The 27,969-nt window shown below is 38.4% G+C and overlaps 1 protein-coding gene across 1 annotated transcript; it reads left to right on the forward strand.

Annotated features, from left to right (window-relative positions):
• On the forward strand, positions 1-27,969 carry LOC131254741 (protein TPR3-like). The gene is made up of 25 exons (XM_058255456.1): positions 1-220; positions 345-524; positions 608-721; positions 1,054-1,212; positions 1,513-1,681; positions 1,772-1,895; positions 2,039-2,154; positions 2,297-2,462; positions 2,596-2,705; positions 2,828-2,897; positions 3,018-3,091; positions 3,263-3,358; positions 3,446-3,541; positions 3,667-3,794; positions 3,899-4,133; positions 4,274-4,423; positions 4,499-4,588; positions 4,752-4,898; positions 25,524-25,634; positions 25,730-25,909; positions 26,170-26,298; positions 26,388-26,483; positions 26,621-26,809; positions 26,893-27,059; positions 27,290-27,969. The coding sequence occupies exons 1-25, from the start codon at positions 141-143 to the stop codon at positions 27,498-27,500; spliced, it is 3,387 nt and encodes a 1,128-aa protein (XP_058111439.1). The 5' UTR covers positions 1-140; the 3' UTR covers positions 27,501-27,969.

The following is a 27,969-nucleotide window of genomic DNA, read 5'->3' on the forward strand; positions in this document are numbered from 1 at the left end:
GTTTCTGGGGTTTCCGCTCCTGATTTATACGAAAAGTAGATGGCTTTACCGGTTTCGCATGCAAGATCTGGTTTCTTTATACTTTTTTGCTGATCTCTGGCTAGGACGTTGACACGGAGAATCTGTAGTGATACAGCGCCATGTCTTCTCTCAGCAGAGAGCTTGTTTTCTTGATCTTACAGTTCCTCGATGAGGAGAAGTTCAAGGAGACCGTTCACAAGTACGTGTGCTTCTTTTTGTTTCTTTCGGACTCTAGTTGTTTCGGTTTGTAGACTGGATACTTTTGGTTGTAGTGTTTGTGTGTAATTCGGTTAGGGTTTTTTTTTTTTGGGTTCGTTCGTCAGGCTTGAGCAGGAATCTGGGTTTTTCTTCAATATGAAGTATTTTGAGGATGAGGTGCATAATGGGAACTGGGATGAAGTTGAGCGGTATCTCTCTGGTTTCACCAAAGTTGATGACAATCGGTATTCAATGAAGATCTTTTTTGAAATTCGGAAGCAGAAGTACCTTGAGGCGTTGGATAAGTAAGCTTTTCTTGAATTTTTTATTATCAAAATTACTGTTTTTCACTTGTTTTATATCTGAATTTTGGTTGGCATATTTCCAGACATGATCGTGCAAAGGCTGTGGATATCCTTGTCAAGGATTTGAAAGTTTTTGCCTCATTTAATGAAGAGTTGTTCAAGGAAATTACACAGCTTCTTACGTTAGAGAATTTCAGGTAAGAATTTTGTTATATTTGATGTTATTCTTGTTTTAGGATTTGTTCGGAAGGGCATGCAAGTTTCTGTGCTGCCCCAAAAGTTTTGTGCCCACGTGGTGTGTTAAAGGCACGTTGAGTAGGAATTGTGGATAGCATGCTATCTATTGAGTGCACTCGCCTTTTGGCTTTTTGCGTCAAACCGGCCAAAAATTGCCATTTTGATTGTTTCTTGTCGGGGAAAAACGAGTTCAACGGCCATTTGTGCAGAAGGTCATTCTGCCCAATGGGAAATTTACTAATTACTAATCTTACCCCTCGGAGATCATCTTTAACCACGTGACTTCTTTTAGGGAAAACGAACAACTTTCCAAGTATGGAGATACCAAATCTGCAAGGACAATAATGCTGGTCGAGCTCAAGAAGCTGATTGAAGCGAATCCCCTTTTCCGTGACAAACTGCAATTCCCTAACCTCAAGAATTCTAGGCTACGGACTCTTATTAATCAAAGGTAATATCATATTTCATGTTGACTTGAACTTTTTCTATTGAAGGTACTTTATTCCTGGCACGTGCTGCAGTGTTCATGCTTTATCTGTAGTCCGATTGCTTGAAGGCTATTTATATGCATATTTGTGTTCTAGTAGTCTTGCAATACACTGATTGTTAATTTGCTCTAGTGCAAGCAACATCTCCTACTTTCTTAACACTTGAGATTCTATTTTTTGTTGGCCTTTTGAAATGTTATCATGTTTTTTGTTTCCGAGGTTTCTATTGGAGAATTGATGTTATCACACAATCTGTCTGGCAGCTTGAATTGGCAGCATCAGCTTTGTAAAAACCCAAGGCCTAATCCAGATATAAAGACCCTTTTTGTTGATCATACTTGTGGACAACCAAATGGTGCACGCGCCCCATCACCTGCAAGCAATCCGCTGCTTGGATCCATGCCCAAACCCGGAGGCTTTCCTCCACATGGGGTAAGCATGCTAACTCTCTCGGGCTTGGAATCCATCCTTAGCTGACAAAATTTCTCTTGACCCTTGGAATTCTTGAATTGTCATGTTCAGCCTTTTCAACCTGCACCTGTGCCAGTTCAGACTTCCCTTGCTGGTTGGATGTCTAATCCAGCCACTGTAACCCATCCTGCAGTTTCTGGAGGAGCTATTGGACTTGGTGCTCCTACGAATCCCGGTAGATGAACTAGTTTGTTATGCTTGTTGCAGAACTTTTGAAATCTGCTTTTTGAAGATGCAAATGGATATCTATGATTCTACACAAATATGTTTGTCATGGTTGTTTTATTAACTTGAGTTGTTTCAAATGCTTTGTTGTAGCTGCAATTTTGAAGCACCCTAGGACTCCGCCGACTAATAACCCTTCTGTAGATTACCCATCGGCAGATTCTGATCATGTATCTAAAAGAACAAGGCCCATGGGGATTTCTGAAGAGGTACGAGAGCAACATCACACTGCCAAACATAAGGCCTCCTTTACAGTTTGCTTCTCTGATCATGGGTCAGGAACTTATGTTATTGTAGTTTTCTGTCTGTCGCTCATTACTGCACTAGTTGACGTTTATGATCGTTCTGTAGGTAAATCTGCCTGTAAATATATTGCCAGTAACATATCCTGGCCAGAATCACGGTCAAAGCCTGTACTCACCAGATGACTTGCCCAAGAATGTTGCCCGCACGTTAATTCAGGGTTCATCTCCTATGAGCATGGATTTTCATCCTATACAGCAGACTATACTTCTTGGTCAGATTTTCAAAACCATTTTGCTTCCTTTGCATCATTCAACTTTTCAGCAAATACTTCTATTCTGTCTTCTCTGTTTAAGCTTTCATTTAAGTATTCAACTTAGTAGTCTCTTGTTATCATGATGCTTCAGTTGGTACAAATGTGGGGGACGTAGGCCTTTGGGAAGTTGGTTCTAGGGAGAGATTAGTTCTAAGAAATTTCAAGGTTTGGGATCTCGGGGCCTGCTCGATGCCCCTCCAGGTACAAATCATTTTTCACTTCATGATGATTCCAAAAGCAGATGCCATTTTACCATATATGAGATATCAGAAATGTCTGTATACGTGAATAATCTGAAGTTTGGACTAATTGCGATGGAACAGACAGCTATGATCAAAGAGCCTGGTGTGTCAGTAAACCGTATCATATGGAACCCTGATGGCACTTTATTTGGTAAGCTTATAGAAAATGGAAAGGCTTCAATCATAACTTGGTTTCTGATGTGAAAAATGATTATGGAATAAAATAATAAACTGAACTTCAGCTATTTGGGCACTCACTTCCATTTTCTAGGAGTTGCATATTCAAGACACATTGTGCAGATATATTCTTACCATGGTGGTGATGACATACGGCAGCACTTGGAGGTATAAATAGTGCCAATTCCATATTTTGGTTCTTTCTACCATTGCCGTGGTATTTTATTGTGTTTCTGACTTTTTTGATTATTTAATTATCTCATTTATTCATTAATATTATTGTGTTTTTTTTTTTAATTTTTAATTTTAATTTTAATTTTAATTTTTTCGCATTTCTAGATTGAAGCTCATGTTGGTGGGGTCAATGATCTTGCTTTCTCTCACCCTAATAAGCAATTATGTGTCATAACCTGTGGAGATGACAAGACCATTAAGGTTAGCTTTTCTTGTATGTCAGTTAACTTATTACATAATAGAGAGAGAGTTGGAATCCCCATGACTAAAATATTTTAGTAATTTTAGGTGTGGGATGCTGCTACTGGTACCAGACAGTATACTTTCGAAGGCCATGAGGCCCCTGTTTATTCTGTTTGCCCCCATTACAAGGAAAACATTCAGGTAATGATCCTATTTATATCATTTGGTGCTTTTGATGATTGTAGATTCAATTTGAAGGATTATGTCTGTAGTTTATGCAGGGCTATGACTGCTGCTAATGTTCAGTGTATGTTTCTATTTTTTAGTTCATCTTTTCAACGGCCTTAGATGGAAAGATAAAGGCATGGTTGTATGATAATTTGGGATCTAGAGTTGACTATGATGCCCCAGGACATTGGTGCACTACCATGGCCTATAGTGCTGATGGTTCAAGGTTTTTAATCTCTCTCTCTCTCTGTAATAGAGTGGAACTTGAGGCTCTTTATTGATTCCTTGATTCTTGTTTTCAACATCAACTTCCCCTTGAACAATTTTCAGGCTCTTTTCGTGTGGGACCAGTAAAGACGGAGAGTCATACATTGTTGAGTGGAATGAAAGTGAAGGAGCTGTGAAAAGGACCTACCAAGGATTCCGAAAACGCTCTTTGGGCGTTGTGCAATTTGACACCACAAGGAACCGGTTTTTGGCTGCTGGTGATGAATTTTTGATCAAGTTCTGGGATATGGATAATGTTAACCTTTTGACAACTATTGATGCTGATGGTGGCCTGCCAGTAAGTTCTTAGTAGTTGTCTTTCTAGTTGAGCTGTGATGACATTTTTTGGAAGCGAAAGCACTGATACCTTTTCTTTTGTTGAAAATATATACAAAATATACACCTAAGTTGTGCTTCTTCGCGTTTTCCAATTTCTAGGCTAGCCCGCGTATCCGCTTCAACAAGGAGGGGACTTTGTTGGCTGTATCTGCAAACGAGAATGGGATTAAAATTTTGGCAAATGCTGATGGAGTTCGGTTGTTGAGAACATTTGAAAATCGTTCTTATGTACCTGAGTCTCTAACCAAGGTAGACCTATAGAATTTTCACTGATGTCTCCCTGATGAAAAATAATTTCACATAATGTGCCAAAATATTGTGCAGCCTCAGGTAAGTGCGATGGTGTCTGTCACTGCTGCAACTAGTGCTGGACTAACGGATAGAGGTGTTCCTGTGGTGACTATGGTTGGAATGGTCTGTGCACAACTCCTGTTTCTTAGATTTTGATATTTCATTTTCTGGCAATTAGTACATAATCACTACACTGCTATCATTGTCATCTACTGAGTTTTTTTGCCTTGATTTTATAATTTTCTACAGACAGCTTGTGAACTAACTCAAAATCATTTTTTACTAGAATGGCGACACTAGAAGTTTGGGGGATGTAAAACCTAGATTAGCAGATGAATCTACCGAAAAATCAAAGATTTGGAAACTCACTGAAATTAATGAACCAGCACAATGCCGATCCCTAAGGCTACCTGAGAACTTGAGAACAAGCAAGGTAATGTTTTCCATTACATCTTTTTAGTTGCTACATGAAATTCTAAAGCATTTTCATGGTATGGATACTCTCATCTGAGTTTTTATTTGTTTTATTTTTTATGACAAAATTACTTATTTACCTGTTCCGACATGTGTGATACATGACTTTTGAAACTTATGGTAACATGTTCGTACTGTTGGAAAGAATATTTTGGAATTTTTATTGCTGTTTTGAGTGAACTCTGGATGAGAAGTGCAGAAACTATTGGACTACACATGCCAGTGTGTTTAGGAAGCGATACTGATGCTGCACGTGCAGGATGCAGGAGTGTGATCTTTTCGAGACTTTTTGTCCAGTTATACTTACACCTATTGTACCTGATGCTCATATCCATGCCTAGAGTCTAACTAATCCTGATGCTTTGTATGCTCACGTTTCCTGCCAATATGCATCTTTTGAGAATTGTTGCTTCATCAAAATGTTCTTTTTAATTTATTAACTGGCCAAGAGTGAGGCATGTACCTTTCAAAAAAAGGAGTGAGGCATGTTCTCCATTTATTTGATTGTGTACCTGCATATGGGTTGAATGCCATTCTTACTTAATTATGATTAATTGATGCAACATGGGAGGGGGAAACTTGTAAGTGTAAAGGCATAAAGAGTTGCCTCGTTGAGAAGGTCGAAGAGATCTACAACCATATGATCTCATGGTCCCATAAGCTTTGATGGAACTGAAGCAACTGAATCACTTTCCCATCTGCAGGATTGAATGAATCCTTGACAAGTTAATTCCCTGCAAAAGGAGTAGAGCTTGGGAAATCCGTATGCAAGGTGGCTATCTTCTAGCCATAAATCTTCCTAGAACATACCCACTTTAGATCTAATTCCCTCCAAAAATATTTGACCCACCTTTCTTAAATGATTATTGTTAGAATACACATGATTTTACATATGAGGAGCACCATACCATTTATTCCAACACAAAGTGTTTTGTGGTACTCCACAGTACCATAACCTTTATCTTTTAGGATCACCTTTTAAAAAATAAATAAATCATGATTATCTTTTATCCTTGTAACCAATGTTGTCAAATGGCATTAGTGATCCCGTGCAACCCAATGGGGGCTGTGCACTTATGCGATGGCATAGCTCCCCAAACAATTTTTTTTTTCAAAAAAAAAAAAGAAGAAAAATTCAAGGAAGGTGGAAAAATGAAAAATTATGTAAAAATACTACACTTGTAGAGAATTGCTTCTTCTTTTTTTTTTTTTTTTTTAATTAATTATTTATAGGTCCAAAATGGCATACCCATTGGCGTAATCACTTATGGGATCGCATATGACCACACCGATTGTAACATCTATAGTTATAAATAAAGAACCTTGCTCTGATACCATGGACTTGGGAAGGAAGAGCCAATGCATTCTACCAATCGTCAATATTTAAAATAGCTTTCCAAATGAAAGAACTATTACTTCTCACTCGTGCCAGGGACCATCCCCTATTGCAGTCACCATATTTCTAAGCAATAACCTTCCTACTAAGAGCATTTTACTTTTTACCAAATCTCCACTAGCATGATCACCCCCCTTCTTCCTTGGGCTTATGAACTTCCTATTCCTTCCAATTAACAATCATGGTGCTTCTGACCCTCACTGCCACGGTGCCACCTTCCCATATAAAATCTTTACATTTTCTCAAGATTTTTTACCATCTAAAGGAGAAAGAGGTAATAATTCCAGAGATTGGAAAGGTTAGATTTAATTAGAGTAATTGTGCCTTCAAAGGAGAGAGAGGATCTCTACCCAAATACATGCCACTGTTCAACTATTTCACTTTGTGCTGAACCCCATTCTTCCCATAAAAGATATAGAAGTCATTGCCAATCAACACTATGGTAGGCTTTTTCCATAACTTTACACAAACAACTAATCGACCCCATTCTTCCATCATTTTCTAAAATCCATGCATTCGTTGGGGGTAAAGATCACATCTATATTTTGATGATCCTTCATAAACAAAGGTATTAAAAGACTGTTACGTAACAGCCATTATAGAACGGTAATGGGAACCATTACTTGTTATAGGGTGGTTATGGAAAAAAGTGGCCCATAACGGCTATTATGGGGCCAATACAGTTTTTTCTTTTCTTTTATTTTATCATAATGGTAATTATGGTGGCCGTTATAGCCACCATTACCGTTATTGAATACCTTGTTCACAAAGTCTCTAGGAACAGAGAAATCATGTTGCTCATGACTCCTTCCAATCTCTGCATGAACTTTGGCTAAGATTTTACAAGTACTTTGCCCTAAACTAATTGGGCGAAAGTCCACAACTTCCATAGCTCTGTTCTTTAGGATGAGGGAGATGAGCAAAGGCTCACCTCCTTTATTAATGCAGCTTTTGGAGAAGAGACCATTCAAAATCGGCATGAGGTTGCCTTGGACTATATACCAATATTTGTGAAAGAAACCCAGGAGTGAATATGGGTGGGGCTAGTCTTGCTTCAGTTTTTTTTTTTTTTTTTCGAGTAATTTATTTATGATTTTTTTCCTTTTTATTGGATCTGTTGAGAGTGGACTTATGAACCTGCTTATGAATGGTTATGGAAGCTCAGTAAGCAAACCATTTCCATTTTTGAACAGGGGAAGAGTAGTATGGGACATTGTTTTTGGTTGGATTCAACTCTGCTTACTTTTCTTTCCATCTCATCTTAAACCATTCAGCCGTTGTTTCTGTTTTGTGATCAGTTGCAAGGGATGACATGGAACCCTATAATCTTCCAAGCATGCATTGGTGCTGTTGAAAGTTTGGAATTGAATGGTTACTGTCCATCTCATACAAACATTCATGCATGCAACATTGATATCCATCAACTGTAAATTCAATAAACAGTAAGAGAATTTGGAATTTGGTATAAGAGGGCTGAAAAGCAGCATCATGAATCAGACATGTAATTCTCGGCAATTTTCTCCATGCTGTTTCCACCCTTTTATTGGCCAGCTGGGTCTTTTTATGTTAATTTTCATAACATCAGTTGTACAATGTTGTTCCAGTTGTTACACTGCAGACCCTTTATCAATCCATAATCTCCTCTAAAAGCTTTGTTTTGGCTCTAACAGAATCCATTGAAAGTCAAAAGTGCTCAAATGACAATGATTTTGCAAACTAAAACCCATTGGAGATTCTTTTCAAATCTATTTGCTCTTCTGGATGTTTTTTTGCCCACATATTCCATTGGAAATGACAGCGGTCAAGTGCCAGATATGTTGGGAAGTTAGACCCACTAAGGATCCCTTTTCCAATTCATATGCTCTTTTAGAGTTCTGTTTGGTGCCTACTTAAAGTCACAATCAGCTCAAATATGATAGGTTGGGAACGGAGGCCCATCAATGATCTTCTTTCAATTCATTTGCTCTTCTAGAGTTTTGTTTGGTGGCCCTAATCAATTGGAAATGTCAATATGGTCAAATGACTAGAATGTTTGGAATCAATGCACAATCTTTATACTGTGAAGTGCTGCACTGATTTTGTTTACCATAAACATTCAAAATGTAGTTTTTCATGCATAAACATAATCAGCAGTCATTGATACTTTTTAGGTGGAGTTTCTTATGGGTCTTTTGCTCCTAACAACTTGAGCGGGATAAGACCCCTTAATGCTATTAGAGGGTTAAAGGGATCTCTACCTCTATTCATTTCTTCAGAGGGTGATTAACTTAGAGAAGTAAAGAGGGAAAAGCGATAAACAAAATGGGTAGAGCAATGGTCTCATATCATGTTAGAAAATCACAATGTTAATTCTTGTATAGTTGAATGATGTCCGGAGAGACTATGTCCAACACTCACCATCATTAGCAAAAGGATACTATTGCTCATGCAAATAAAAGTATGCAAGATGTTTATGGATAAACAGAAGTTGCAAACATATGCACACAAGTTGTTATGTAGCAGCTAGTCTATATTTGTTTAATGCAGGCTTTCATTGTGCTTGTGTCAATATGAAGTTAGTGATGCACTGATCCCTTCATATTCCTAATTTGCTATAAATGTTTAGGGAAGTTAGAAATGTTTAGGGACATACAGGTTATTTCTGATGAATTGTTCTATTATCTTGATCATACAATTGTGTTTCTTTAGGTCAGCCGGACACCAAGTTATACAAAAACAGTTAATGTAATGGTATCCGTTCAGGCCATTACGCTTTACATGGCTATAACAGCCCATTCCCAAAAAATCAGTTACGTGGTTGTAACAGCCTGTTCCAAAAAATGGACCGTAAAGGTCCCATAATGTTCTGTTACAGTCCAGTGTAATGACTCAGGGCCATTATAAGAAGTGTTTACAGCGAGCCAGAGAAGAAGAGTAAAAAATAGAGGTGTTTACTGCGGTCCAGAGAAAAACAAAAAGAGAATTCTTCTTCTGCTTCCTGCTTCTTTTGCTTCTGCTTTTTCTGCTTCTTCTGTTGCGACTTCTGCTTCTCCTTTTGTTTCTCCTCCTCCTCCTGCTCCTCCTCCTCCTCCTCCCGCCCTCCTTTTCCTTCTCCTCCTCCAGCTCCTCTTTCTGCTTCTTTCTCCTCCTCCTTTTGGTCATCCTTCTCCTCCTTCACTTTCTACTCCTCTTCCTCCTTTTGTTGTGGACTAATGGATGGTTCACATCGTTTGATTAGCCTGTCCAAGTGATTAGGGATATGCATTAAGGGGATGGGTTTCACAGATTTCATGAATTTCTGGCCCTTTTTTGGGGGTGGGGGTTTAGAGGTCCTAAATCAGCCCCAACACTAGTTATCCAAAATTAAAATTTGATTTTTTCCTCAAATTTCTTTAGGGAAATGGTGTCAAATGGTTAGGGATATGCATTAGCGGGATGAATTACACAAATTACATGAATTTCGGGCTGTTTTGGGGGCATTTGAGGGGTGTTGAATCAGCCTGACACTTACTCTGAATTAAATTTTTGATTTTTTCCTTAAATTTCTTGAGGGAAATGGTTTCAACTGGTGGACATGCATTAGTGGAATGAGTTTCACAAATTGCATGAATTTTGGGTTGTTTTGGGGGCCATTCAAGTGGTCCTAAATTGGCTAAACATTATTCATCCGAATTTAAAAATTTCCCCAAAATTTTGGAAGGAAATGGTGTCAAGTGGTGTCAAATGGTTAGGGATACGCATTAGTGGGATGAATTACACAAATTACATGAATTTCGGGCTGTTTTGGGGGCATTCGAGGGGTGTTGAATCAGCCTGACACGTATTCTGAATTAATTTTTTGATTTTTTCCTTAAATTTCTTGAGGGAAATGGTTTCATATGGTTAGGGATATGCAATAGTGGAATGAGTTTCACAAATTACACGAATTTCGGGTTGTTTTGGGGGGCATTCAAGTGGTCCTAAATCGGCTAAACATTATTCATCCGAATTTAAAAATTTCCCCAAAATTTTGGAAGGAAATGGTGTCAAGTGGTCAGGGATATGCATTAGTGAGATGAGTTCCACATATTGCATAAATTTTGTGCAATTTTGGGAGGCCATTGGAGTTCAATTTTTTAGGTTTTCCATTAATTTCTTGTGGTGACATGATTGGTGAGTAATGCTTTTTGTATTTACATTTGTCATTTGTCATTGCTTTATCATTTTGAATCCACTTTAGACATCATGCATTAACATCTTGTGGGCCTATTAAGCTATACTGTGGTTGTTTGTGGTAAGAATGGTTATATGAATATAAATATTAATTGTCTCATACAATGTTTTAAATAGTGCGTAGCATGTTGCGTAGTGTTTCAACCCTCTATAGTATGCTACATGATAATTCTATTTTTTAATTAAAAAATAGTAAAATTATGATATATGGTAAGAAAAAAGCAAAAAAATAAAAATAAAATAAAAGATAAAAAAAGATAAAAAAAAATAAAAGGAAGAAAAAAAGAACCAAAGATTCACTTTTCAAGTATAAGCATGTTCAAAAAGTTATTAATGATCATTTATCAAAAGCCAATCCACATGTATAAATCAAATCAAATCAACTACTTTCCGAGCAACTTTCTAACTCTAAACAATGGACAACAACAAGTACGAAAAAGAAGACCGGCACATTATCACGTGGACATCACAGTAAAAAACCACCACTGTAAAGTAGTGGTCCACATGATGGACTGGACAGGTTTAAATGCATACCATACACGCACAACAGTGGGCCTCACCACACCATCGAAAATAATGCATAGCCGTCAAACACCTCCACTGGAGCATGGTGGCCCTCGTGATGGTTGGATGGGTTGCATGCATACACACACCATAAGCGGCCCCTAAAATAAATGAAAATAGAAAAAAAAGGAAAAAATTGTATAGCAGCCCCTATCCTACAACATTGCATAGTAACATGCCATACACACATCCCAATTGGCTCCTAAAAAAAACGAAAAACATAAAAAACTGCATAGCAATCCCTATCCTACAACATTACATAGTAACCGGCATCCTAAAATTGAAAAAAAAAATGTGAAAAAATCCTAAAAGAAAAACTCCCCATCCTGTCCTTTTTCCTGCCTTTTGCAGCTTTTAATAAATTGTTGTTAATCTTCGAAGAAGAAAAACATTTTTTTTTTTTTCCTCTTAATAGCGTAACTTTTCTTTCGGTAGAAAGAGTAGAACTCTATATAGCATACATCTCATCCCCTTTTCCAGACTCATCTCTCTTCATGGTGAACTGGCCATATTCTATTGGAGTGGAAAAGAATATAACTTTGCATCAAGTCTTGAAGTTCTTCCATTGTAGATGGATGGGATGAAGGAAACCTAAATTGAGCTCAAAATAAATAAATAAATTGATTTGGATATTCAAAATTAAAGTTATATTGACACCATTAAAGACATCTATGAGGCCGCTGTTACAAGAGTGAGAATAGCCTGTGATGGAACTGATGAGTTGCCAGTTGCAGTGGGTCAAATTAGTAGAACCAAGACGAAGTATTTGGAATGCAACTTTAGTAAGAACAATTTTAGAGTCGACACCTTAGATAAATTCTCTAGTCAAGAGATTCCTCAATGTGGTGTGCTTGATTATCTTGGCCCTATTTTTTAAAGGAAAAAAGGGAGACTGATGAGGATGTTTCAGATAGAATTAGAGTTGGGTTGATGAAGTTGAGTTGTGCGTTTAATGTTGTGTGATCAAGACATGCCCATGAAGTTTAGTCTTAATTTTATAATGATCAGAAATTGAGATGAGGATGTTAAGTTGAGATGAGGATGTTAAGTTTAGTCTTAATTTTATAATGATCAGAAATTGAGATGAGGATGTTAATGTTGTGTGATCAAGACATGCCCATGAAGTTTAGTCTTCAGTTTATAATGATCAAGACATGCCCATTGAAGGCTAGGAAGGATAGACTTAAGAATTTGGTCATCTAAAACTGATTAGCAGTATCCTGATAAGAAGATATAAAATGAGGGAGAGCAAATTGAGATGGATGGTTCATGTGCATTGAAGTCTGGAAGCCACTTGGGTAGGAAGCGGAACATTGATTAAAGCTGAAGCACTTGAAATGAGGGTGATAAGACCTGAAAAGACTTGAATTGCAGTGGTGAAAGGTATGTTAAGGCTTGCAGCTTGCTACTGTCATGGATAGGGCCTTAGAGAAGATTGGTTGGTGAAACAAGATTTGTACTAAATAGTTAGGACTAGGCTATGAAAATGTTGATGATCATTGTTTCTAGATGTGAACTCTCCACATGGGCTGGACTTAGTAAAAGATTGTTCTAGAGGATTGTTAACTAAGAGAAATAAAGAATTTCCTTTTTCTTTTTAGAAGATTTTGATGTCATCTAACTGTAGGTTTTGGGGGGTTAGTAATGATCAGGAGATTGACTATGTGCTAGAGTTAGTATGACTGTGGATCAAGTTATTGACCAATTATTGCATCAATGGGTAGATAAAATGATAACGTGTAGTCAACCTTAAGGGCCCATTTGGCCGGTCGGATTGGAAGGGATTGGATGGTATTGGAAGTTAAATTCTGGGATTGGCCGGGCGTGCCAAACAGAGTCGGTGATCTGATCCCAATCCGATGGATCTTAAGACAATCCGCTGACAATACCATCATTACCTTTAAATCCCATCTAATCCACCCTAATCCGTTCAAATTTACCTGGGACGTGTTTGGTTCGAGGGATTGGAAGGGATGGGAAGGTTTAATCCTGGGATTGGCCGGGCGTGCCAAATAGACTGGATATAGCAATCCAGGGATAGAGCAATCCCATGGATCTCAAGACAATCCACTGACAACACCATCATTACCTAGAAATCCATGCCATCCACCCTAGTACCATTCAATCCCTTCCAATCCACCCGGCCAAACGGGCCCTAAGTGATTAGAGAATAGAGAATACCATAATCCAACTATAGGTTTTGGTGGATTGGTCATGATCAAGAGATTGATTGTGTGCCAGAAGTACTATGACTATAGATCAAGTTGTCAATTAACGATTGCATCTGCAAGTAGATAAAGTGATAATGTTCGGATATCTTCTTTAAGAGAATAGAGAATACCATAACTTGAAACTTCCAATCCACAAGATAATAATGGAGAGATTAGGATTGAGTGGGTCCAATATGGTCAAATAATGTGTGGACACTTGAACCTAATGGTTTCTAGATGGTCATATCTATGGCTAGATGATGAGGACATCCAAGCACAAGTCAGAGGATACCAGAGGAGGAGGAGAGTTTCCGTTTCTTATGGCTAGGTGATGCATATATGGTGCCCTGTGGGCCCAATTCGAGTGCCTAGCCTGTTGAAGACGCCATATGCATGATTATATATCTTTGAAGGTCCCACACTGGGAAGATGCATGTGGGCTACTTAGTTGGACCATTCCGACTGTTGGATCATCATCATTAGACATCTTGATCGTGGACCCCATGGACCGCGAAATAGTTTAGTTTATTTAGTTGTTTATATGTTTGTTATTTTTTTGGTTTAGCTTATATTTTTGTTGAGTTTAGGGAGTTGGGAACAAACTTTATTTCATTGAGTGTCTTTATGTGAAACTTTTTATCGGAGAGCTTTTTTTTTATAATTAAAATTATAAAAAGTCTTTTATGAGACTATATAAGGCTTGGACGTCCATACCCTAGTCCACTATTGCATATGAAATAAAAAATTCTCTCTTTGCTTTGCGATGAAGTAAAACCTCCTGTGATTGGAGTGGTATGAAGCCATATAGCGATTCCATCTTCTCTACCTCTCTTATCTTCGTCTTTCAAGGTAATATTTACACTTTTCTTTTCTTTTCTCTTTCTAATTTCTTCAATATCTCTCAATCCTTCTCTACTCCCCCCCACCCCTTTTTGGTTTTCCCTAAAATCCATTGCCAATCTCCTCCAAAACCCATATAAACCTAGGCCTACTTACACTGTCCCACCGTATGGACCCCCACACTTGACTGTACGACAGTATGGAGAAGACCGTACAACCAACCCATCTCCTCCCTATTTCCCTCTTTGATCCTTACTCGTTTCTCTCTAAAATCCATAACCCTAAGCTTAAAACCCTCAAGTCCAATCACAGAACTTAGATATCTCAAAACCCTAATCCTAAATCGTCCTAAATCTCAAAACCTTAAAATCTCAAATTTCAAACCTAGTTTCCTAAAATCCTAAATCCTTAAAACCTCAAAACTCTAAAATCCAAAATCCTTAAATCCCCAAACCTCAGTTCTTCAACCCTTTAACAAACCAAGAGAATCCCTTTAGAATTAGATCAATTCCTATGCTAGATGGAAGTCCTACCTTCCATGGGTCCTATCTAATCATGTTTTATAAGATCTAACTGACGGACAATGTTGTTAAAATCATTTTCATATCGTAAATCGTACTAGGGGTTGAATCGTATCGAATTGCAAATCATGAGATTTTTTATTATTTTCTTAAAAATTGATTTTTAAATTTTTTTTTTTGTCAAAAAACATAAACAAATCATATATATATATTGAAACTCATCAATCTTCCTTTTGCCATCAATATGCACTGAGTAATACAATGCCATGATAGTGTTAAAGGAATCTTATTCCTTTTTTTTTTTTTTTTTGTCTTTCAAGAAATTTCCCTTAAAAAAATTATATACAAGGGTCCTTTAATAATTTATGTTGTAACCTTTCTAGAATGTAGAATCACGGTGGAAAAGTGGCCTTTGATATTGTAGACCAATGAAAAAAGATATTTTGATTTCAAAATATCTTTCCATAATACATATAAGTTAGCATGATCGTAACCATCCATAATAATATTACTGCAAGTCATACATCAATTTGGTGTTTCGACCAGTTAAGATGTAAGAAATCACAAAGAAGTTACACGATTTAATGTTGAAGAGAATATATATCATTTAATCTCTTACAAAGAACAAATAAAATAATTTACCTTTTTAAAACGATTCTTAAAGCTCCCGCCAACTTAAAAACGTAAAATGAAAGCCAAGTGAAGCTTAAAATAAATGAGAACAAGTATAATTTGAATCATAAATCGTAGGATTCAAATTATATAATCGCAGGATTCATGCGAAAAGGGATTTAAGGTTGGGATTCAAATCGTTTTGCTTAAGGTTCGACTAAAACATATATTGTAAATCGTAAATCGTAGGGTTTTGATAACACTGCTGACGGGTTGTGATTTAGTCTTGAATCTGAGCATAGTTAAATACTTGAATTCATTAAGCTTGTGGTTGATTAGCATTATTTTGTGCTTAAATTGTTCTAGTTAATCTGTTGGTGATCTCATTGTATCATTCTAGGCTAGGCTACCCGTCCTGCATCACTAGAGAATTGGCAATCATTCATTCTTCAACTTGATCATCGTTTCATAACTTGTGGGGAGTGCCAATTTCAATGAAGGTGAAAGCTTTTGTTTGGGTGGCACATCTGGATAAAGTTCTGGCAGTTGACAATCTCAAAAAGAAGTGAGTGGCGATGCCTAACAGTTGTGGGGTCTGTTGTCGTAATGAGCAATCAGTGGATCATCACTTCATCATATGCCGTGTGGCGTATCTAGTATAACTGTGGTGTTGCCTAAATTTTGCAAGGTGTGGTTGATGCCCAATACAAGTGTTGAGTTGTAAATGGTTGGTCTCCTTCATCATGGGGCCTAGGATGGCTTGTCAAACCACATTGTGGATTATTTATCTTGAAAGAAACAAACAAGTGTTTCAAGTTAAAAAAAGTGTCTGACTTTAATTTCAAGATATTCTGGCATCTCTAGCTTCGATGAAAGGAGAATGCTATTGCTATGCTAAGTCAAATTCCATCCCGTCTCCTTTCTCTTAATTGGAAAGAGGTGTTGCAATGGAATCCAATAGCGGCAGCTATAAGGATATTGTGGAAGTCCTCAACCTTAGAATCTCTTATTTGGATGGGATAAGAGCAAATGAACCACCAATCCCTATTGTCTATTCTTAGTCCTAGCTCATTGGCCATGGGCATTAACTAGACCATCCAATCCACTCAAAGAAACTAAATTGTTTTTTATTAGATGGGTTGATTTCTTGGTGAATCGTAATTTGAGATAAAAATATCTTTCTTGTCAATTATTTAGGACATTGAGGGATATCGATTTGATTCTATCTTTATTCGTTCCCTTTTTGAAAAAAGGAAGGATCTTGGGATGTCTAAAGTAAACTTCGATGGATGCTCTTTTGGGAACCTAGGTTTTGTCGGTATTGGAGGTTGGATTTATGACCACCAGGGTACCCACACGTCATGTCGTTCTCCGGGTGTTAGCAGTTCAATATTACTTGTCTTTGGGAGGAAGGCTAACCTTAATCAAGGTGGCAATGTCTAACTTACCAGTTTATTTCATGTCCACTTTCAATTGTTTGAAATCAATGTTGGATAAGTTAGAAAAAAAATCAAGCAGGATTTTTTATGGAAGGGGGTGGAAGAAAAGCATAAGTTTCATCTTATGAAGCGGGAGAAGGTATGTAAGCCATGAGATCAAGGGGAAGCCGGTCTATGGTGTTTATGTAAGCCATGAGATCAAGGGGAAGCCAATCTATGGTGTTTGGGAAAGATGAATTCAACATTATTGGGTAGATGGGTTTGGAGGTTTGGTGTGGAAGAGGGTAGTTTATGGAGAAAAGTGGTGAGGAGAAAGTATGGGGTACGAGAAGGGAATAGGTGGATAAAGCCTTCATCATTATATAGGGCATCGTTTCTTTGGAAATTGGTGGCCTCGCTAAAAATAAGGTTTGGGAAGGGGTGGGTTTTTCCTTGGGTAATGATGAGAAGATTAAATATTTTGGGATGATGTATGGTTAGGGGAGCAAAAATTGAGAGAGATGTTCTCCCCTTTAGCTCGCATTTTGTTAGAAGCAAATATGATGGTGGCAAGATACTTTTCTTTTCAAGTAGAAGTCATTTGGGCTCCTCCCTATCGGAGAAATTTGGATGATGTAGAGGTAGATGAGTTGTTGAATTTGTTGGATATGTTGAGTAAGGTACACCCTATGGTCTCAGAAAGGGATTCGATGAGATGGTTAGAAGAAAAGTCCGACAGTTTTCAGTAAAATCCTTTCATCGAATGAGCAATGGTGGGCCAAATGTCAATGTGGTTAGTCATATAGCTCATGTGTGTGGTGATATGGCACTCCCCCAAAGGTGGTTGCTCTAGCTTGACTAGTGGGTAGAAACAAAATGTTTACGGTCGACAATTTATGCAAGAGGAAGATTGATTCGGACACAAGCGCATTCAAGGTGTACCAACGAAGAAAGCGCCAACCACAAGTGTCGTCCTTGTGGATAGGCGACTATTGAGGAGCTGAAGACCTTTCACATGTGATTGGACATATAGAAGACCCCACTCAGGGAAGACACATGTGAAAGAAGATTGGAGAAAGAAAACCGAGCGCCCAAACTTTTTCGTACTTATGTTATTTGCGTGTTTTTGACTTAGTTAGGTGTCTTTTAGTAATTTTATGTCTTTATTTGCTTATTCTAGGGGTATTTTAGTAATTTTATGTCTTTATTTGCTTATTTAAGTGGGCTAAAGCCCTAAACTCGAATTTTAACTATTGATTAATGAAAAGCAAATCCTTTGATTGCCTCCTTCCTCTCTTCTCTCTAATGGTGCTTCTTCTCTCCCCTTGATCTTCTTCTTCTAATTTCTTCTTGTGCCCCTCCAACTTCTTCAAGGTAATAATTTTCTTCCTTTTATTTTCCAGTTTTGGCTAATCCTTCTTCGATCAAAATCTTGAGAACCGATCTAAACCTTAAATCCCCAAATTCTCAAATCCCTAATCCGAGAAACTTCTTGGTTCTTCGGACTAGTGATCTTCATTGATCGATTGGGTGTGACCATGCAAGATCGGGAGGTCTCATCCCTCGCCGGATCCAACCTAAGTAGTAATTGAATTCCATAATCCATGGTTGTAGTGATGGCCCACTCCATTGCATGTTTCCTTTATGATTTTCTCAGTTATGATGATTACTGTTAGAATTTTAAATCATTTATTCCTTTTATTTCCGCTGTTTAATTATCTCCATGAGCATGCATCATAATTAGGGCTGTCTTGCGTCAAAGATGATTCTCTTGAATGCGTGTTTAATGTGCTATCAGGAAGAGGAATCGGTTGGTCATCTCTTCATCCATTATTTATCTGCAAGAAAAGATGTGGGAGGGCTTCTTATCTTGTTTGGTATTGAATCGGTTTTGCCGGGGTCTATTGAGTCTTTCTTCTTGTCTTGGCATGGTGGAGGCAAATGAAAGATAGGGAAGAAAGTTTGGCGTCTTTGTTATACTTAGTTGGAATCTGGTTTCTATGGTTGGAAATGAATAATCGTTTCTATAGGAATTGCAAAGGAGAAATACTAGAGGTTTTTAAATTGGCTAAAGTGCATGTTATGAAATGGGCGATTGAATCAAAGGCTATTGCCTCGGCTCATTTTCTTGATAGTTGGATAGATCTATAAATTGTATTTACTTTTTTGTTTTTTCCTCTTTGTAATTCTTTAGGCATCGGCTTCTTTTCAATAAACCCATCGTAGTCCACCTTTCAATTAAAAAAAAGAAGCAATGCTCCTGCAAGCAATTAAGATCTTGACCGGGTTCAACTTCCTTTTAGCCATAGTGGAAGGCGATTCAAAAAACACAATAGGTTGGGTAACTTTAGGAGCATGTCTTGGGAATGTGGTTGATTTGCTTGAAGAGATGTGGGACTTATGTGGAGGAAGATAAAATTCTTGCATGTAGGTAGAAGAGACGCCAACGAGGTAGCTAATGAGCATGCAAAACTTCCAAACATACGCCCAGTGTATCGGATCACAGAGTTGGATTGTTTAGTGTTCTGTGGTTGTCATGTTGTTTGAGCCTATGAGATAGGCTAGCCTAGATCTTGGTATTTGTCTTCGATCAATCTCTTGTTTTAATTTACCTTCCTCTTTTTGGAATAAAGGCCTAATGACTCTTTCCAAAAAGAAAAAAGGATTGATAATTACACACTTAACATGACCAAAAAATTTATGGATAATAGGTGTTAATCAATTAGTGGCCCAAACTGTGTGCTATCAGGCAAAAGTGATGCAATTATATAAAAAATGAATTCATGTCATATAAAAATCATTCAATGCGAGTATTGAAACACAAACAACAATTCAAAAAACAAAAAGATAAAAAATTCACCTTGAAAATAGAAAGACGTTCCACCTTTTGGATTAGAAAGAGAACTGTGGAAAGAAATTATAATTGGAAAGTATAGTTGCCAAGTTGGTGGTTGGTGGACTAGAAATTGCTCGATGTACCAGGCGTTAGGATTATGAAAGAGAATCTCTAGCGTGCACGATAGGTTCACGGACGAGGTAGGCTTCTCCCTCGGAAATGGAGAGAGAATCTACTTTTGGGAGGATAGTGGCTTGGGGATTCCCCTCTCCAGCTTGATTTCCCTAGGATAGCTTGCTTATCTGTGGAGGAGAACATCCCAATTTCTAAATGTTTCATGTGGAGGGGGATAAGGTGGTGGGGTCCCACCTAGCCGTAGGAATTTATTAGATGAGGAAATCGAGCAGGTCATTTTGCTTCTTCAACGTCTTAAGCATTGTCTCCTTGTTAGCGAAGATGGTGATGGTATGATATGGCTTAAAGATAAATCGGGTTGTTCTCGGTTTGGTTCTTTAATTCTCTTCAATCGCCCTTAGAGGGTCCCCCCATTTTCATACATCTCAATTGTGGCACTATGGGGCTCCCTCAAAAATTGTGTTCTTTGGATGGTTACTTAGAAGGAGTTGGGTCATAACCAATGAACCATTGATTACTTTTGAAAAAGAGCTATAGTTCTCCCAAACGTCTTTGTAATGTGCTTTTTAGATGTTGAATTTGTAGATCGTCTCTTCATTCAATACTCATTCACAAAATCGGATTTAGAATAGCATTCTCAAGCTTTTTGATGCAATGTGGGTTATGCTGGTGATGGATGCCCTCTTTTCTGTGGCATGGGGCGGAGTTACCTATGCACATGAGGGTTCTTTGGAGATTGGCTCTTCTTGTTGTCTTGTGGGAAATTCAGGGAGAATGAAATAGAAGTTGCTTTCAGAATGAATCCTCTAGGGCAAGAGAGGTCTCCTTTAGGGCTATTCTTCTTATAGTAGAGAGGGCTTCTTGTACTTCTTCGATTAAGGATTGTAATTTTTCCTTTTTTGCTTTAGTAGTTAGTTTGTAGGCTTGTAGATCTTGTGCCATTCGACGCTTTCTTAATGGTATTTTTGTTAACCTTCAAAATAAAAAATACTTTGAACTCATACTTGCATGGAGTTACGAGGCAACTGGAAGTTGTCGTCACCATCCTCATTGGAGTAGCCATTATACTGTTGCTCTTCATGATGATAGTACCGTGCCTAACTCATGAGTTGGTGATGGCAGGTCGTGGACTTTCTAACATCTCTAGTACTCATCCTCACCAAACTGCACCAAAATGTCCATGTGTAGCCACCATAACTATGACAATTGGATGTGACCAACTTAATTAATTAACATTATCTTAATGCACTTAGCTTTTTAAGAAATATAATAATTCAGCATATATAACACGCTAATTTATACACATACGGTTTGTATTTCATGGCATTTATGTATGTACATAATTATTTTTTATGGGTTTTGCCAATGTCCCCACCTTCATGGGGACGTTAGCAATATCCCCAAACCTTGTAAACAGCTCATGGGGGAATCTATTGTTAATTTGAACCGTTCATTCATTCATACATCTAGCAACAAGCCATGGTGCAAGAATCATGCGGATTCGATGATCCTAACCCTTAGAATGGGACCCATTTGTTACAGTCTTCCATTGTTTACGAGCCATAAATCACATGGTTAGAATCATCAAATCAAATAGAATAATAAGAAATGCAAAGTGGGATCTATCTACTAGATACTTAAAGATGATGATTGGACCTAATTCGTTTCTTCAGCCAGTCTTGATTATCCATGTTCATGCTATTGATAAGAAGCTTAGGATCACTCGATTGACATGATTTTTTCATCATGGCTTGCTCCTAGTTTTATGAATGAATGAACAATTCAGATCGGCATTGGGTCACCCTCTGTGCCATTAATGTTAACAAAACCCCTTTTTTGATTTTTAAATTATATATAAATATAAACACGAATGGCCAATCTTTAGATCGTCCCACACCGATCAACATATATGTAAATTGCCCCAAATCAATGTCAATTCATGAAATCATGCAAAGATATGGATTTGCAACTCTCTTCCTAATCTTTATGAAAGAAAGGAATTTAAAGACATTTAATATGACCGCCCTTGATGAGTGGATTCTTGCTCGTTTCTACTCTATGATTGTGATTTCTCTACCAATATCTTATTTTGATGCGAAATAACTCAAGTTGTCAAAACACACCAACGTACACTTTTTTCCAAAAAAGAGGGAAAAAAAGATTATTATTATTTTTTTCAATTTTAACAATTTTTTTGAATTTCCTTGAATTCTTAGGATTTTCGATATAATGGGATAAGGGTATGTGTGCTATATATCACGATATCGATACATATCATGATACATTGCATGATGCATGTGACATTTTACTCTAAACAACTTCCTTTGGTAAAGGTAGCACAACGAGTTTTCAATACATTTATGGTGCTAAGACTTTAACACAATGTTTTGATGCATTTTACCAAGTTCGAATAAAATGAATAGTGTTCTTCAATATTACCTCTTGGTTTCTTAGAGGAAAAAAAGGGAATTTTACAAAAAATTCTACCTAATTAATATGGAAGTTACATCCCGTACCTTTTTCAAGCAGGTTTTCAAAATGCCACTCATTAGTCGATATAATTATTATTCTACTACCTTTTGTCACAGCTGTAGTGCAAGCAAATGGGTCGGTGGCTCGGGTGGGCCCCACCATGATGTCTATGTAAAATCCACCCCGACCACCTGGTGTGTTACCCCATGTTAGGCCAAGGGCTCAAAAATCAGTTCCATTTGTGGTTCATGTGGACCACATGATTGGAAACAGTGTACAGAGCAACTCTCACCCTCCAATTGTTTCCATTAGTGTGGCCTAAATTATTGTGTGGAATCTAATGGTTGGAGTGGATTTCATATGATTATCATGGTGGGCCCTATAAAAATCAAGGGTGGACGTCTCTCCCAACTGTTTCCTTTGGTGTGGCCTACCAGAATCAGAGGCTATCATTGCTTTTTGTTTGTGGGCCTAACATATGACTAAATATCTAATGGTCGGAGTGATCTTACATAGATAGCACAATGGGCTTTGGCAAAATCTAGAGTGACATCCTAGACTATCTCCTTTTTCCCCCCTAAATAATCTCTAGAATCATGGATGGAAGTGTTTTTTAGGTTGTTAGCCTAACATGAGGTGATACATTGTGATGTGTATGCGAAATCCAAAACCAAAGAAAATAGTTGGGAGAGATGTCCATCCTTGATTTTTACAGGGCCCACTATGATTATTATATGAAATCCACTTCAACCATTAGATGCCACACCAAAATATAGGCCTAGGGCCCAAGCATCAGGCCCATCCGTGATTCATTTGGGCTATACCAAGGGAAATGGTTTGGAAGCCGATCGTTACCTTATACACTATTTCCAATCATATGGTCCATCAGAATCATGGATGGAAGTGTTTTTTGGGCTGTTGGCCTAACATGACGTGATGCACCTAGTGGTCGGGATGGACTTCACATGGACCTCATGGTGGGACGCACCCAAGCAGCCGGCCCATTTGCTCGCATGCCCACCTAACCGGCCATTAAAGGAATGTAACGGAAGGTAATGGAATGATAATTATATTGATCAATGAGGTAACTTTTTGGAAAAGTCACTGGAATGTAAATTCCATATTATTTTATGTCAATATTTAACTGCCCGGCATTAATGCTTTCAAGACTTGAAAAATTAAGGCACGACTTCTTGTGGCAAGGGGCCGAAGATAAAAAGAAATTTCACCTCATGGGATGGAATGAAGTTTGCAAGATGTACGAAGAAGGTGGAAATCAATGAACCTGGCATTGCTCAGGAAATGGCTTTGGAGGTTGGGAAAGGAAGACGGGGCGCTTTGGGAAGAGGTTATCAAAAGCAAGTATGGGTGTGTGGAGGGGTGGTGGACTAGGGACTCTTCTGATTATAGAGCATCACCTTTGTGGAAAGGTGTGGCCTTAGTAAAGTCGGCGTTTGTAGAAGGTATTGGGTTATCTGTTGGGAATGGTGAGAGAATTTGCTTTTGGGAAGAAGTGGGTAGGAGTGCCATTTGAAAGTAGGTTTCTCTTTGATTTTCCACCTTGCTCCGAGTCCATTCATTGTTGTGACCAATTGCTTCTCCTAAATAGGGGAAGTGGTGGTGTGGGACCCACCATGTAGGCAATATCGTTGAGAGGTAGAAGAATTTGTGGCCCTTTTAAATTGCATCCATCTTTGTTTCCCGTATCTTTCCTCTTCGGATAATATGCTTTGGAGACTTGAAAAATCAGGTGGATTCTTTGTTTGATCCTTCTATGCCCATCTTAGTAAAGATTCAATGAATAGGGACGAGGTGTACGCTAAGCATGTTTGGCATTATTAAGTCCCCCCTCCCCAAGATAGCGCCTTTTGGTTGGTTGGTAGGTAGAAAGAAGGTTTTGACAGTTGATAATCTTCGAAAAAGAGTGATGATTATTCCGAATATCTGCTTATGCTGTATGGGGGATGAGGAAACAGTTGATCATCTGTTCGTGCATTGCCAATTCATTGGATTGAGTTGGATGGGCATCTTGTCTTGCTTTAGAGTCATGTGGTCTTTTCCATTGTCCATGGGCGATCTCTTGAATGCATGGCATGGAATGGGCTTAGGAAAAGAAAGGATACTTAAATGGAGAATTCTTTGCTTGCTGTTTGATGGATTGTGAGGGAAGAAAGAAATGTAAGATGCTTTAGAGGTGAAAGCAAATTGGTGGAGGGTATTTCTCAGAGGGATAGATTGTTAATTATCGATTGGGCCTCTAATATTGGCAAGCTTAAGGGATGTAATCTTTTCTTTCTTGGGATGTAGCTGGGCATAGTTGTTTGTTTCTCTTTTGCTTTTCTTTAATAAAATTCTAGTTGTGTTTCCAAAAAACAAAAAAAAAAAAAAAAATGTAAATTTCATATTAGTTGGGTAGTTTTTTGTAAAATTCCCCCCAAAAGGGCTGATTTTAGGAGTTGATAAGCAAATGGACTGGTTAGTCGAAGTTTTAGGGGTTCCAAATGGCATGGGATTAAGACCATGGGAGGGGGATCCATGTAGGGAATTATGTGTTAGACATTGCATGTGCTTATAATGTAACAAATTCTGGAACCATAGGTCCTGCTACATGTGTGGACTGCAGCAAAGTTTATATCTACTGTAAGTGCACTACTGTTTGAGGGTAATGGTGGAACAAGATTCATGTAGCTGACCCTAATTAGTGGCAATAAGGCTTTGATGATGGTGATGAAGTGCACTACTATTCAAGAGTTGAGTGTTTGGATAACTCACGTATCCTAGTATTTTTTTATTATAGAAAATTTAAGGGCTTCAAATAAGGCACAAAACAGCAGTTGAGGATAACAAGGTTCTGTACATTGCTGAGAGGATAAACATTTTGTTTGCCTAAATGATGGAAAGAGACAAATTATGTCAACGATGTATTAGCTAAAGATGGCATTAGCCAATCAGTCCATTGTATCAGGAATTTGATCCCAGCCTCCTGGTGATCCTCTTTTAGAAAAAAGTATAGAAAAAAAATAAAATAAAGTAATGCCAATTCTCTAAAAAAATAAATAATAAAATAAAGGCACTGGATAGAGAGCTGATGCACAGAGATGTGCCTAGTTTTTATTTTATTTTTATTTTTATTTTTTAATATTTTACAGGACCTATCATTTCCTCTCAGATTAAATCCATATTAGATACTTTCCGTTTCCATTTTTTTTGTACGTTTATGCACCGTTCCTCAAGTACAGTGTTCTTTTTGAAATATCTGATATTTCCAACTTGTCAGAGTTCTATAATCTGATGCAATTGAGCCATGCAGCCACTAGGCTTTTGAGTTATACAAGCTCTCTGTTCCATGACAAAGGAGTTTCTTATTAATTTCATATTGGTTAATACAGATATCAAGGTTGATCTATACGAACTCAGGTGTTGCCATTTTGGCATTAGCATCCAATGCCATTCATCTGCTTTGGAAGTGGCAGCGAAATGACCGAAATTCAAATGGCAAGGTTGAAAACACAGATGCTTCATCCTTTGTGGTTTATTTTTTTTCCTCTTGCCAGAAAACAAGTTGATAGTTTTCAATTGATGTTTTATTTTATAGGCAACTGCCAGTTTCCCACCTCAATTGTGGCAACCACCAAGTGGCATCTTGATGACTAATGACATAACGGACACAAACCCTGAGGAAGCCGTCTCCTGCTTTGCACTGTCCAAGAATGATTCTTATGTCATGTCGGCTTCAGGAGGAAAGATTTCCCTCTTCAATATGATGACATTTAAGGTAATATTTGACATCTGTATTTAAGGTACTTCTGGAACCACCTTAAGAAGTGGGGCGGGCAAAACACTTTCCTGTTAGAATAATACTCATCTCGTTTTATTTAGTACCTGGAATGGCTGAGTAACAACAACCCCTCTCTATCGGGTTTCTTCTTTCACTCCCCACTGAGACACCCAACCAAAAATCATGCTATGTTAGTTATAGGGTTTGCCATGTTTTTCAAGATTTTGACCACTCCTGTCTTCACTTGACAAACACAGACGATGACGACATTCATGCCTCCACCTCCTGCAGCCACATTCCTTGCATTCCACCCTCAAGACAATAATATTATTGCCATAGGCATGGATGACTCCACAATCCAGATATATAATGTCCGTGTCGATGAGGTATGGTAGTGCTTGAAATAATACTACTTTGTTATCCAAGATGAATCATTTAGAAGGTGTTTTCATTTTGCGACTTTGCCTTTATGCAGGTCAAAAGCAAGCTTAAAGGCCACTCAAAGAGAATCACTGGCCTTGCCTTTTCAAATGTCCTGAATGTGCTGGTGTCATCTGGAGCTGATTCTCAGGTTTATATATAGCCTCGTCATTACATGTTGTATGTTGGAATTGCAATCATGTTCTTATAATCACTCCTGGGGAATGTTTTAATGCTCCCAATTCAAAGCCTTAGACCTTAGATGGCTGGCCATGTTTCTTGTTGCAGCTTTGTGTCTGGGGGACCGATGGATGGGAAAAGCAGAAGAGCCGATTTTTGCAAGTTCCGACTGGGCGCACCCCAACTGCACTTTCAGAGACGCGTGTCCAGTTTCACCAGGATCAGATACACTTCCTGGCTGTTCATGAGACTCAGCTTGCAATATATGAAACAACGAAACTAGACTGTGTAAAGCAGGTACCATGGCATTAGATTATTTTATGTTGTATCCATCTAATGCACAGTTCCATTGCTTTGATCTTCACTTCCCGTCTTTGTAGTGGGTCCCACGTGAAGGCTCTGCACCGATCTCCCACGCTACATTCTCATGTGACAGCCAGCTAGTATATGCTAGTTTTCTGGATGCAACAGTGTGCGTTTTTAATGCTGCGAACCTCAGGCTACGTTGTCGGATCAGTCCAGCTGCATATCTTCCAGCTAATGTCAGGTATATTCTCATTTGCCCAAGATGACATAAGTGGAGATATACATGCAGTTGCATGCACACTGCTTGGCCAGGCTAAGCAGTGCTGGTGGCGAACCCGTTTCTTGTTTCCTCTTGTAGTTTAGTTCTTTCACTGTTAGCAAATGCTTATTGCCAGCATGCATACTTGTTTGAAAGAAAATTAGTCAAATGATTCTAATCAGTGCCAATGCCATATTGTTTTTGGACTGCAGCTCAAACATCCATCCTCTGGTGATTGCTGCCCACCCGTCTGAACCGAATCAGTTTGCCCTGGGGCTAACAGATGGTGGGGTCCATGTCTTGGAGCCACTGGAATCAGAGGGAAAATGGGGCATCCCCCCACCCGCTGAGAATGGTCCAGGAAGCAGCATGTCCACAGCAGCTGCTACGGGGGCTTCCGGTTCAGATCAGCCCCAGAGGTGACAGGGGGAAAAAGCAGCAGCTAACCGCATGGAAAGTTCTTACAACGTTTTTAACCTTTGGCCCATCATTTATTTTTCAGAGGGGGCATGCAGGAGAATGCAGGCAGGTATGTGTTTGTGACCTGCAACTTGCCGCAGCATTGTTTCTACTGGCCTGTTGTTGCTTCTTGTTCAGGGCTCTCGTTTCTTTTTCCTTTTTTTTTTTCATTTCCTATTCCTTTTTTTTTTCCTCAAACATATGCTGTGGGGGGCTGTGGAGTTACAGAAAACTCAAATTGAAGAGTAGATGTAGAGGGTGTGGGTAGCATAGGCTCTGGTTACAAGCAGGTAAAAGGTATAGATGTAGGGTACTGGTTGAAAAAGAAAGGGGAAGCTTTGGTGTTATTATCATGGTCGTTGTGTATGTGGAAATTAAGGTGCTCTGTTGAATTCTTCTGTTGATTTTTGTTATGAAAGGCATTCCTTCTGCA

This window comes from Magnolia sinica, chromosome 9 (genome assembly GCF_029962835.1).
Source record: "Magnolia sinica isolate HGM2019 chromosome 9, MsV1, whole genome shotgun sequence".
Lineage (NCBI taxonomy): Eukaryota > Viridiplantae > Streptophyta > Magnoliopsida > Magnoliales > Magnoliaceae > Magnolia > Magnolia sinica.

Bases quoted from the DNA above. Each gene is read 5' to 3' on its own strand.
- LOC131254741 (XM_058255456.1), top strand. From the start codon at position 141: ATGTCTTCTCTCAGCAGAGAGCTTGTTTTCTTGATCTTACAGTTCCTC. The intron at 1,213-1,512 runs GTAATATCATAT...TCTGTCTGGCAG, and splicing joins CGGACTCTTATTAATCAAAG to CTTGAATTGGCAGCATCAGC. The intron at 26,484-26,620 runs GTTTATATATAG...TTCTTGTTGCAG, and splicing joins CATCTGGAGCTGATTCTCAG to CTTTGTGTCTGGGGGACCGA.